This window comes from Chroicocephalus ridibundus, chromosome 14 (assembly GCF_963924245.1).
Source record: "Chroicocephalus ridibundus chromosome 14, bChrRid1.1, whole genome shotgun sequence".
NCBI lineage: Eukaryota > Metazoa > Chordata > Aves > Charadriiformes > Laridae > Chroicocephalus > Chroicocephalus ridibundus.
In genome coordinates, this window is record NC_086297.1 from 8290455 (window position 1) to 8303475 (window position 13021).

Sequence of the window (13021 nt, forward strand, 5' to 3'; positions counted from 1 at the left end):
TTGTATTCATTTGCCTATGCTGGCATCTTGTCAAAGGACTATTATTGGGAAAAAGAGGTGGGAACCAGGGACTCTGGTGGGGGGAAAACTGTATTTTTTCTGCTTGAGACTCAGTGACTCCTGTGAGCTATCCCGCAGCAACAGGAGACTGGCTTGAGGTGAAACTTGAACTTTTGGTGTGTTTCCCTGTAAGGTCCATTCATGCCTCCCCAGGCAGCAAATCCAGCTGCATCAGCAGAGAATCAAGGTCGCAATGCGGGGAGGTTCCTCATTTTCCAGCCCCCTGCACACTCTGCACATCCTGATGGCACCGGCACCAGCACACACCTGACCGTGCACAGCACCAGCTGTGGGGGTCTGCGGGGGGCTCTGTGTGGAGACGATGGGGCTGCCCCATGCCAGATGCAGCCACTTACAGATGGTTCTGGCTGGTTCCAGATGGCTCCGACAGCCCCACCACAGGGCACAGCTGAGCCCATCAGTGGTGCTGGTGGTGCCTTTGGGGAAATGTATTTAAGAAAGGGCAAAACCCTGCCAAAAGTGGGAGAAGTGTGAGAAATGGTCTGGTGGGCTACACAGTCAGAGAGGAAGGATGGGAGGAAAGAAGAGGCAGTCCAGGTGTTGGAGCAGGTGTTGCCCCCAGAGCAGTCCCTACTGGAGCAGATATCTGCACTTGGGATTAATACAAAGCATAGCTAGGGGGTTAAGGGAGGTGATTCTGTCCCTCTACTCTGCTCTGGTGAGAGCCCACCTGCAGTGCTGCATGCAGCTCTGGAGCCCTCAGCACAGGAAAGCAATGGACCTGTTGGAGCAGGTCCAGAGAAGGCCATGAAGATGATCTGAGGGCTGGAGCCCCTCTGCTGTGAGGACAGGCTGAGGGAGTTGGGGGTGCTCAGCCTGGAGAAGAGAAGGCTATGGGGAGACCTTAGAGCCCCTTCCAGGCCCTAAAGGGGCTCCAGGAAAGATGGGGACAAATCTTTTAGCAGGGCTAGTTGCAATAGGACAAGGGGTAAAGGCTTTAGATTAAAAGAGGGAAGATTTAGACTAGATAAAAGGAAGAAATTTTTTACAATGAGGGTGGTGGAACACTGGAACAGGTTGCCCAGAGAGGTGGTAGATGCCCCATCCCTGGACACATTCAAGATCAGGTTGACGGGGCTCTGAGCAACCTGATCTAGTTGAAGATGTCACTGCTCATGGCAGGGTGGTTGGACTAGATGACCTTTAAAGGTCCCTTCCAACCCAAACTATCCTATGATTCTAATATTAATTGGCAAGAAATGAATTTTTGGCAAGCTGAGTCTGTTTTACCCATGATGGTAGCTGTGAGTGATCTCCCTGCCTTTCTCTCAAGCCACGAACTGTTTCACTGTACTTTCTCCCCAGTCCTGTTGAGGAGAGGGGGTGCGAGCGGCTGGGGGCGACTGGCAGCGGCCACGGTCAGCTCACCGCGATGGCCCGGGGACACAGCCCTGGCACGGACCCTGGTGCAAGGCCCGGTGCCCACCGCCGGAGCACACCCCAGAGCCAGCCGCGGGCCGGTCCCCGCCCCGCCGCTCGCAGCCCTCCGAGCCCCCAGGGGGCGCCCTAGCACCCGCCTGGCTCTGCCGGCGCTCGGGCCCGGCGGCGGAAGGAAACGGCTTCCCGCGACGCGCCCATGGAGCCTGGCGGGTCGCGCTGCCGGAGGTAAGGCTCGCCCGGGAAGGGAGGCAGCGCCGGGGCCCCGGGAGCTGCCCGCGGCACGGGGGAGTTGGCGCCGGCGGGTGTCGGGGCGGTCTCCTCTCACCCTGTTCACCCTCTGGCCCCCGCAGCGCGGCGGAGCTGGTGGCGGCCCGCGGCTGCAAGGCCCCTCAGGGTCCCCACGGCCAGAAGGACTTCATCCCCGACGGCTCGGCCGAGCAGGCAGAGAAGCTGCGCCGGTGCCGGGAGGAGCAGTGGCAGCTCCTCTCCGAGGAGCGTGTGGAGCGGCTGTAAGTGCCCGGGGCTGGGGGCGGCCCGGGGATTGCAGGGCTGTGCTAAGCCACCGAGCCCAGGGGTGTAAATTCCTTTCTCCCTGGGAGGGACGGTGCCGAGGGGTCAGTGAGCAGCTGCTGCCCGTTCAGGTGCTGTTATGAGTAGAACGGAGCAGGTAGGTGTCAGCACAGTAAGGCCCCTCACCCGTGCCCTCAGTTCACCCGCTCACAGCTCCCTGGTGGGAGCAGCAGTGGTGCAGCTCACCCCGGCTGTTCCAGCGGGAGCAGAGGCTCATACCGGCATTCCGGTGGCTTCCATGTGGGTGTTCAGAAAGTCCCTCAAAGGGCCCTTGTTTTCTCCCATGTGTGCATAGTCTCGTAGCCTTTGCAGATCACAGCGTGAGTTACACAGCTCCGTGTTGATGCTCATGTGTGGCCTTGGGCAAATTCAGCCGACTCTCGGTGTCCCTGGTTTATGAGTTTTGTTGGTTTCAGCAGCGCTATCAGTCTCTGGAGCTTATCATTTCTCGGGAGATTTTCACCCTCTACCTCTCAGCACACACTTTCCCTGTTTAGCCTGCTGTTTTGTGGTGACACTTTGCAGTGATCAGTAGCAGCAGAAGCTATTCACATAAAATCTCACTGCTGGGGACTTTAGAGAGAGAATGGTGACCTCCAGCAGACAGACATATCAGACAGGGTGGACCGTTATCTTCCACTGTTGTCACAGTTGGGCTTGTTCAAGTACACCCATAAATGCATGTCTGGGGCAGCAATGGAGACTCTCAGGATGGGAGGGCAACTGGGTAGGTTTAGGTTTCCTTTCAGATGGGGAAACTGAGGTGCTAGCTAAAGGTGTAGAGCAAGTCCATGGTGGACCCTACAAGTCTTAGCTTCTGCATCCTTGAGCCAGCTGTTAAAAATGCATGTTTGCATTCTTGCAAAGTTGCCCTCCACCATGTGGGGCTGGGATACAGCGATTTGAGAATCTTGGCAGCATCCAATATCATGGCCACACATCTCCAGCAGGCTGCTGTAACCTATGGACAGATGTCTGCAGTGCTGCTGCTGAAGACACTCTTAACTCGTTGTTGGTGATAAAATCTTCAGCTGGTACTGCTAGATCCAGAGGATTGATGTCTTTCTGAGGCCTTGCCCTGTAAAAATGCCACCTGGAAGTTTGCTTGCCTTTTGGTACCTTCCTGGGCTTGCTGTCTTGCTACAATAGGAGTTCATAGTAGGACATGCGAGTAATAACCAACTAATCTTTAACCTTCTCAGGGGGAGTCTGGTGAAAGCTGAGTGGAAGCCAGGACAGGGCATCGTAGAGCTGCGGTCCCCTGCGGTGAGTCTGCTGCAGAGTGTACTCAGTGCCATCATCTCCTCCTGGCCATTGCAGATTCCTTAATTTGCTTCTGGAAATGGGAGGGAGCCTGGTTGTCAGCAGGGAGCAGCCATAGCCCATCATGGATTTATGCTTCTGTTCCAGGGGAAGTTCTGGCACACCATGGGGTTCACAGAGCGTGGCAAACAGTGCCTGCTGCCCGAGGAAGCTCTGTACCTGCTGGAGTGTGTAAGTAGGATACCCATGTGTGGGTGGGAGCATTGGGTCCTTCCTGAGTGATTGGAGGAACTGTAGCAGCTTTAGACTGAAGTCTGAAATCGCTTGACTTGTGTTGGTCACTGCTGCAGTGTGAGGAACTGCTAAACACCTGGTTCACAAGGAATTGTCTCTTTTAGCTTGTTTGCTGATGGAGCTGTTTGTCTCCAGGCCATGGGTTCATATGTTGTACTCCAAAGCAGCCTCTGTGTCACTGACAGCGTGTGTTAGTTGGATCGGTGGCCAGTTTTATGCAGCTGGTATCATGTTTAACCCACTCCTACGTCAAACATGACAGTAGAGACTAGGAGAGTTTTAGCTGATATGAATTTCTGTTAGTACGGCTAATAAGTCAGCTCTCTTATCAGAATGAGAGAAGCATGAAGAGCATGTTACAAAGTTTTCCATTGAGATCTCTGTCCACTTTCTTGCTTGGGGGTGATGAAATGCATTTATATATCAATTACTTCTTTACCGAAATCAATAGGTATGGGGACTTGAACTTCCACAGTCTAGGAAAACTACCTGTTCTGGGAATTTCTGGAAATGAGATCAAACCATTCTCTTCTGTTCCTTGCAGTGGTTAATTGGAATAAAAGATTTGATACTGAGAAATCCTTTTCCTCAGAGCTGGTGTACAGTTAATGAGGACAGCTGAGACTGGTCAGTGTCTTCTCTGTCATGGGTTGACTTCCTCCCTTATCCAGCATATCTTAGATATTTTGCAGTAACAGGGTTCATAAGTTCATTAACACAGTTTTTCTGTGCTTCTCTAAGAAGCTGATAGCAATTAGTGAAACTCTGTCCAGCTCGGTAGGGCTGCATTTAGGCACTAAATCAGATCTTTCCTTGTGAAGGGTGTTGGCATGGGAGGCAGTTATGTAGCAGCCAGTGCTATACATGCTTTACACTTAAGCAGAGATCTTTGGGATTGCTACTTGGCATCTCTTCCCAGTATATATGGCAGAAAGAAATTTAAATGTGGCACACAGGGGCGTGAGACCAGGTTGCTTTGAGTGCTCCTCTGCTTGCAGAAATGCCAGTTAGCACTCAGTTGGATTTCTTTGCTGTAGAGAGGGAACTTCTTACCTGGCTGTGAAAACCAGGACATGGGGGAACTGGGCATGGCAGAAGGACTGTAAGTAATCCAGGTGGCACATGGGGAGCGTGGATATCATGTGAAGGAGGGTGCTGAGACCCGTGGGAAGAGACTGGTGTGAGTTTGCATAGATTTGTTCCCCGTGATTCTCTCAACACCAAGCTTTTGCCCTGCAGGGCTCTGTTCAGCTCTTCTACAGAGATCTGCCCTTGTCAATCCAGGAAGCCTACGAGATCCTGCTGTGCCAGGAGGCGATGAGCCTGCCACATTACCAGGTGTGTTGGGTGTGCTATTGCAGGGAGGAGGAAGCAGAGACCCAAGCCTCTGCCACATAACCTCTTCCAGTGGCTGAGAGCAGAGTAGGACAGTTAGGGAGGGAAGGGGAGTCGTTCTCAGTTTTTCCCACTCGCCTTCTTCCAGATGATCAGTTCCTATTTCCCCAGCTTTGCTTTGGATCTTTACCCTGGTGTTTTCTCCTCTGCCAGTGCCAGACTGTGTTTACCCAGTTGTAGCAGAACTGAAGTAAATTGTTTGATTTTAGGGTAGTCATTTAACCCTCTTGCTTTCCTTTGCCCTAAGGTGTTCAGCCACTTGAAGCAACTGGGTTATATTGTACTGAGATTCGACCCCAGGTAACCAGCTTTTTCTTTCCACGCTGCTTTCTCCTTTCTGAAGACCCTGAGCAGCTCTGTGCCTAATGCATGGCCCCAATGGAACGGCAGAGAAGAGGACTTTGACCCTGCATTCCGTTTCTTGGGAGGATTAAAGGCTAAAAGTGGCACTCTACCCTTCCTTGCTCCTCCCTCTTGAGGAGGTGATTGGGAACATGAAATGGGGCATGAACTGAGGACCATCCTGGTCCTGCTTGTGGATTTTCTGTGCCTGGAAGAAAAGCTTTTGTTGCTGTGTTCTGGGGGCTGAGCAGAATGGTAGTTTCACTGCCTCGCCCTGCTGTCAGCCTCTGGTGTTGGTGTCTCCTTACAGCACTGTCCTGTCTCCCTACGAGAGGCAACTAAACCTGGAAAGTCACTGCCAGAGCTCTGGGAAACACCATCGCAAAAGAAGGAGGAGTTCCAGCCCCCGGTAAGGATGTGGCCCAACACATTCTTCCATCTTCTCCCAGGCTCTGCAGCTTGGGAACAACATCCTCAGCCCTTTGTGCTGTGGGTGACCTCTCTGGCACAGCTGCTCTGGGCTGCCCCTAAGTGGTGCAGTGCTTTTCCTGAACTCTTTGCAGTATGCCCTATTGTCACATCTGTACTTAATGCAAGGATAATAGAGGCAAACTGCCCCTGAGCCTCCCAACTGCAGCGGTGAGATGCCAAAATAAGAAGGGTAGAGAGGTCAGCGCGGAAGAAACCCGTGGCAGATGTCTCCTTTTGCTCTTTTTTAGAGGGGGCGCAGACAGCACAGCGCATATCTTATATTTATCCATCCTGTGCTAGGACTGTACAGCAGAGAGCATAGTTGGGTCCTGGTCCTTGCACGTGGCTTCTAGACATTGCCAGGATGCAAACAGAAGCTGACATAATTAGTAATTTTGTTAATAATTATGATAGCTTCCAGTAGGTGGCGTCATCCTTTAAGAAACAGGGAGGACAAGACTGGTCTGCAAGTCCTTTCTGGTTAACAAGTAAATCAGTGCATGAGGAGTTACGAAATTTTAGGAACTGGGAGATAAAACCGATAATTTAAGAATTGCCCCATCTTCTCTTGGACCAGGGACTGAATCTCCTACCAGTAGGAGGTGCTGGCAGGAAGGTTTCTGCCAGCACCAGGGAATGCAGGTCTATACAAATCAAGGCTGGGATTCTCCTGGGCATTGAAGTCAAACCTCATGCAGGACTGCTGAGAAGTTTATTCTGCCTTTGGCATTCACTGCTTGGTTTTGGCCTGCTTTTCTCCCTTCTCATTTTGTCACACAAGCAAATGCCCTCCTTCCAGCCAACAGGTTGTTGTCAAGGGTTTGCAGACCTGTCTGGGGCTTCCTGCCACCTTTGCCGTCCTTCCTTCAGGTGTGTCAGACTGCATTATTCTTGTTAGGAGGGAGAAGGCATGCTTCAAAGGGAATAAAGTTCCACCACGCACTCTCCCTGTCTTTTATGCTGTTTCTTCTGTCTTTAGGTCGCATGAGAAGAAACACAAGGTATCCGACGACCTTCCAGAAGCGGAAGAGACCTCCAAAAAAGCTGGAGATGACTGTCAAGACTCCAGCTGCCTTCCCATGGATGAAAAGCACTTGTCAGAGCAACCAAAGGAATCAGATGCTGTCAGTGGAAAGGGAGAGTCAAACCCGGTTCCCCTTGATACAGGACAAAAGGACTCCCTGAGCCCCTCCTGGAGCTGGGCTGGAGACCACGAGGAGAGCAGCACTGGCACCCATGCACCCCGCTGGGATTTTAGCACCATCATCTTGCCAAACGTGGCCCCAGACGAGCTGTGCACACATCTGCCCACACCTGACAATGGGCTCCTGCCAGAGAATGTGCCGGGGAGGGAGGTTAATGCAGCATACTGGTGTGCACGCATCAATCAGAAACAGGAGAAGCTGTCACGGAAAGAAAGGGAGCAGCGAGAGAGGGAGAGCAGGTACAAGACCAGTGTCAATGCTGACCGGGAGGTGAGGCGCTGCTCTAACTGGCAGGAGTACAAAGCCCTTCTGGCGGAGAGGAGCCGGCAGAGGGTTTGGAGACGACCACCGCATCTCTGGGACCAAGCTGTCACACCGCTTTTGCGGCCAGATGAAGCTACCTCACAAGGTAGTGGCTCTGGGAATATGACTGAGACCCCCTTCTCCCCCCTCCCCAGTTCTGTGAAACACTGCCTGGTATGCAACAGCAAAAGGGATGACATGGAGAAATTGAACATCAGTTAAGGAGACAGTACCTTGAGAAGGAGAATCTTACTAGAAGGCCTAGGCAAAGCAGGCACAGAGGAACCCACCCACAGACGTGGGGAGAGAGAAGAAAGCTTGTCCTCTGCCTTTCCATTTCTTTCTATAGCCCACTCAAGTGCCAGGATAAACAGGGCCTTGGGAGGTCTTCTAATCCATTCCCCATGTCCTACTGTATTCCAGTCCTTCCTGCTAGGCTGTTAGGCATGGGAAATCAGGGCCAGCAAGATGCAAAGCAGTTGCAGGGTGTTCTGGGCTGTGCGCTGGGAGGAGATGAGGAAGTTGAGGTCTTTGAAGTAGCCAGTAGTGACTGTGGTGCTGCCAGCCATTGTTGGAGGAGGAAGGCTCGTGGGTGGTGTTGGAGTGCTTGGAGTGCCCTGGGAGAGAAATAGCTGGTCTGATCCTTTCCTGTTTCTTCTCCCTCCAGCTGCGCTCCTCCAGCAGATCAGCGTGCTGCAGCCCTCCCACATCCTGGATGGAGCCTCCCGGTTAGTATCCAGCCAGCCAGCTCATAGCTGTTAGGGAGTGGGGGTGTCTTGTGACTGTCCCTGCTTGTGAGGTCTGTGACATGCTCGCAGTAGCAGTTTGGGAGCTGCCGGGCATCCAGGGTGCTGAGAGAATCCAGCACTCTGCTCCATGGCCCCATTGCATCTGTAGTGAGGGGCTGAAGTACCAGGTCGTGCAGCAACAGAGCTAGGGCATTCCAGGCCAATTAAAACATTGGGGTTGCTCTCTTTTCCTGCTCTCGCCTCTCTGCGCTCCAGCCAGGTAATCTCCCCCAGAGGTCTGGTTGGGTTTCACCTATGCCTCATCCCTGGAGTGTGCTCCCATCCCCGCTGCAGTGATTGGCTCTGGAACTTCTGGTTCTGCTCCTGCCTCAAAGAATTTGTGTGGTGTTTGTGTGGAGTCCCTGTAGGGCAGAGCAGTCTCTTGCTTCTGTATCTGTTAGTGGTGCTTCTTGCAAGAGGTCCCTAGAGAAGGGAGTGTGGCAAATGTGGGGCAGGAGCTTGCTCTGGTCTAACTACAGGAAAGATCTGTAAAGTAATTCGAACAGTTGCAGGGTCAGTCCTTTGAGGAGTGAAGCCTTTTCAAAGGGCTCAAACTAGCCAGGCTTCAAGAGCTTTTGCTCCCTCTTTCCTCTGCTATATCTATACCCTACAAGGTTTCATTCCCGTACGTTGGTGGATGTGTTCTCTCTTCTGTAGGCTGCAGGAGGACCCAGAGAACATGAAGATAGACTTCAATGTGTATCAAGCAGATGCTGTGGCCAAGTTTAAGAAGACAAACCCTGGGAAGCCATATGTCAGGATGTGTGTTCGGAGGTATCCATGGGTCTTAATGCTGTGTTCTGAAACATAGCAGTTATTGTTGCGGAAATGAAGACCTAATGATCTGTAAATGACCCGGCATCTTGTGAGCTTTACAGATCACCAGAGTGTCTCCCTTGAGGGTGATCCTGCCCAGAATTTTTTTTTTTTCCTTTCAGTTCCTCCTTTGTTGGAGGCTGTGGGCTCTTGCACTCAGCCCACACTATTTGGTCATCTGGTTGCTGCTCATGTCTGAGTGTTACTGGAGTGAGGAGTAAGAAGCCACGGCTGTATTTATGCAATGCTTGTGAAACTCGGGTAGAGCTCAGTTTTGCAGGGAGCCAAATGGTACCTGAATCCTTAGCCAGTGCGGATCCCTCTGGATTTATGGAAAGGTGTACGTCCCCAGAGCTTGCTACAGGCTCAGGGCCATGGGCTTAGTATTTTGATCTTTGTCAAATGTAACTAAGATCAGTACGAACAGAGGATAGGTGTTCCCTTTCTTGCTGGATCCAGAATCTGATACTTAAACTCCATAGTCAGATACAAAGTTCAGCCTCTGCCTTTTCTAAGTGTGTTATATACTAAAACTGTCCCTCCTCCACTCTGCAGCTGTAGTAGCCAGAGCAAGGAAGGCAGTGATGCAGTTTTACAAAAGTCTGTCATGAGCAAGTAGGGTGATCCTTGCCTTGCTTTATAAATATTTTAATTTACGTGCAAACAGACTCTTCAGAATTAAAAGGAGGGAAAAGCAGGTCAGATGTTGATGCTGGCAACCTAAAGATCTTCCTAGCACAAAGGTATGAAGATTGCACTGGATTGGCAATTTGCCAATAGCCCTGTGAGCCGTATCTAATAGGCCCAGCATGGAGCAGTGTGCAGTTGCCCTTGTTTTTGGCAAAGGATTTGGCAGTTCCCAGTTCCCGGCATGCAGTGTACTCTCTCGGGGCTGGCAGCCTGTGCTTTGACTGAAATGGGTGGGAAGGGTCACTATCAACTCCTAAATCCAAAGTGAGCTGTTGTGATCACTGGCCAGGACAGCTTTGTGTCTGTATTCTTGCTTTGAGAACAACAGGATATTTTTCTCTCTACAGCTTTGATGAGCAGATTCCATCCCTTCGGGCTTTGAAGCAGGTTACGTATCAGAGTGGGGATGTCCCAGTGGTCTTCGCACTGGTGGATCATGGAGAAATTGCCTTTTATTCGCTAAAGGAATTCAAGCTGCCAGTTGATGTTAATCACTGAACTTGCTGTCACTTGCAGAAATGGTATGGGATGAAGGGAAGAGCTTTACTCAGGATTTGTTTTCTTGATTAATGAAATATTACAGAAATAGAGCCTGTGATAACTGGAACCTTGGGTAGTTGACCACTTTATTTGCTGTTACAGACTTCACTCAACCAGATGGCTCATGCATAATAGCAAAAGTAGCAGCAAACAAGTATGCATCGCTTAGCTGGGCATTCCTGGACTGGAATTCGTGCTGCTTTGTTCTTAAAGCCACTGGTTCTCCAGCTTTCTGATCTTGTGGACTGCTAGTCTGCCTTTTCTGTGTCATCTTTGGCTGACATGTGGACCATTAGAAAACAGTTTGCTGATGATCCTCTTGTCACATGTTAAGAACCACTGTGCTACACCAGTCGAATGGTTGGAGAGTCATTGAGGTCGGTCAGGGACAGAATAAGCTGATCAGATCAGTGGTGGTGTCCTGAGCCTCTGTCATTCAGCTATGCCAACAGCAGTCAGATCAGATTCTGATCTGAAAAAGGCACAGCCATAAAACTCAGCCACCTGGGGTAAAGTTTCCCAGCACTTGAGAGCAGGAACTGTGCCTTGAACACAATTTCATCAGCCGGAGGTCACAGAAAGCCCCAGAGCATTGTAGATGGCACTCCAGCATCATGTAGTGGCTGTACTGAGATGCGTTTTGGCGATGCAGCATTGTGCCATATTAAAGTTTGGCCATCGATATCAGCACATTGTAACTGATGTTCTCACCAGGGCTATACGGCAGACCCCTCTGTTTCAGCCTGACATCCTCTTTCCTGGCTATGGATCCTTGTCTTGTCTTTTGCAAGTGAGAGATCCCCGAGTAAAGAAAGAAGCTATAAACTCCTCATGAGCCTTCCAGTCCTATGGCTGTTGTGCTCCAAACCGTGGACATCATTGCTTTCCAGGCCCTACTGTGGAAGCTTTCCACCAGGATATCCAGGTACCAAATTGGCTTTAGCCTTTATGCAAAGGTGCCAGTGACAGGTGCCAGAAAGTCTGCTCAGTGGATAGAAGCGTGCTGAGCATGGCTGTGTTTGGTATTGAGGTACTTCAGAACTGTAAGAGCAACTGGTTTAGATGCATTTTATTTGATTTTTTTTTCAGTTCCTTTTGGAGATGGGGAGAAGGCTAAGCAATAAAAAAGCCTTTTCCAACAGCGTGAGGTCCTCTGTGGTTCTTAATTCCTGCAGAAATGTTAATAAGTTATGCAGAGGGAGACACTCTTGGGGAGGCTACTGGGACCCCAGTTAGCACCAGCTGGTGAATGCTTGCTCATGGTCATACAACCCTGTGGCTGCGTAATCACGCTCCGATGCCCATCTGTGTTTGGATACAGCTGCTGCCCTGTTCCCTGGGAGGACAGTGTGACTCAGAGTCCGGAGGAGTCCCTAGGTCCACGTGCAGTTCCTGTCGGCACACGATGCCGACAGTTTGCCATCTTCCTCCTGCGTGGTCAGAGGTATCATAGCCCAAGGTGGCAAGGGATCTGCTGCAAGTACTGTGCCTGGTCCTGTTTCATGCACACACCCCTCTTATCAGATGCTGGAAGTCAGCAGGGCTCTGCTGAGGTGAGGGTCTGAGAGCTCCTCCCACACGCCTTCCCCTTCCTCTTCCTCCTCTGAGCAGTGCTTTTGCTCTAATAGTCCTCTTCAAACGCTCGGGTTGTTGGTAGTTCCAGTCAGTGCCCTCAGCATTCTCCCAGACTGTTTTGCAGATTAAATGCAGTGGGAAGAGAGTTTCTAAGAACAGGCGCAGCCAGAAGAGCTCCAGTCTGACCCACAAGGCTCACGTTTGTCCTGGAATTAGGTCAAACTCACTCCTGTTGATTTCAGTCAGTCTCATCTGCTTATGCCAAGGTGGAATTGTATCAATGAACTCTACAAGAGCCACCCAGTGAGTTTCGCTGGAGCGGAGACTCCCTGATTCAGCACAAAACAATTACAATTTAATAACAACTGCAGGGAGGATTGAGAAACTGTGGCTGCCTTGCTCAGCACCACAACATCTGACGGTGCCTTTACCAGGATGGGATTATGATGCAGACTGATACCACTGCTTCATTTTGGCCTGTGATGCAGATTGCCTGGATGTTGCAAGAGGAGGATAGAAATTAATATTTTAATTGAAAAACATCACTTTTGTAAGCTTGACTGAAATGTTGACTGTTACTGGCCTCTTGTCAGAGGTAATGTCAAGCTTTTGCATGGGTGCAGAGAGGTTGACTGTCATTGCGCTCCACATAACTACTGATTCCTTGCCCAGCTGTTGTTCCCTGCAGCAGGACCGAGCTGTCTGCAGCGGCAGTTGCGTGGCTCTTTTCAATGAAGGCTTCAACTTTCTGTTAAGCCTTTCCATCTCTTTCGCAGGAAGGTGCCAAGTCCCTATCCCTGGCAGAGCGGGAGGAGGGGCCCTGACACGGCACGGGAGCCGGCTCTCCCGCCCCGCCACTCCCGGCTCCGGCCGGTGCTCGGTGCCCGGGTGCCCGGGGCCGCGGCGTGCCTTCCCGGAGCCAGGCAGCGCGCCCGCCCACATGGCGGCGACCGCTTTCTGATTGGCTCCGAGCGAGCGGTCTGCTGAATTATTCATAACTACGCCGGAGGAAAAGGAGGAGAGGCCACGGCTAGCCTTAATTTGCATACGAGGCCCCACCCCAGAACGGCCGTTTGCATAGGCGGGGCCCGCCCCCGAAGGGGCGGTCCTATCTGAGGCTCCGCCCCTCCGCACCCCACCCGGAGGTGCCCGGGGAGAGAGGACGCCGCCGCCGCCGCGCAGGCGAGGGGGGAGCGGGCGCGGAGCGGAGCGAGGCCGGGGCGGGCCGGCTCCAGGCCCCGCAGGTGAGCGCGGCTTGCTGGGGCTCTGTGGGGGAAGGGGTGCAGGACAGGGGGTGGCCCAGCGGGG

General features: G+C 51.9%; 2 protein-coding genes across 3 annotated transcripts in view; both read left to right on the plus strand.

The window, feature by feature from the left end:
• Positions 1-1612: 1612 nt before the first annotated feature.
• TSEN54 (tRNA splicing endonuclease subunit 54) lies at positions 1613-11063 on the plus strand. Of its 2 annotated transcripts, XM_063351815.1 has the most exons (11): positions 1613-1686; positions 1812-1970; positions 3234-3297; positions 3442-3525; positions 4828-4926; positions 5231-5283; positions 5636-5734; positions 6776-7410; positions 7972-8032; positions 8750-8866; positions 9946-11063. In XM_063351815.1, the coding sequence occupies exons 1-11, from the start codon at positions 1658-1660 to the stop codon at positions 10094-10096; spliced, it is 1551 nt and encodes a 516-aa protein (XP_063207885.1). In that variant the 5' UTR covers positions 1613-1657; the 3' UTR covers positions 10097-11063. The 2 variants fall into 2 exon arrangements, with proteins under 2 accessions (XP_063207885.1, XP_063207886.1); XM_063351816.1 differs by lacking the exon at positions 4828-4926.
• A 1784-nt stretch (positions 11064-12847) lies between these two features.
• LLGL2 (LLGL scribble cell polarity complex component 2) overlaps positions 12848-13021 on the plus strand; it is a 33382-nt gene continuing 33208 nt past the window's right edge. Inside the window, exon 1 of the mRNA XM_063351813.1 lies at positions 12848-12957. The gene's annotated coding sequence lies outside the window, so the exon portion shown is untranslated. The remainder of the gene's footprint in view (positions 12958-13021) is intronic.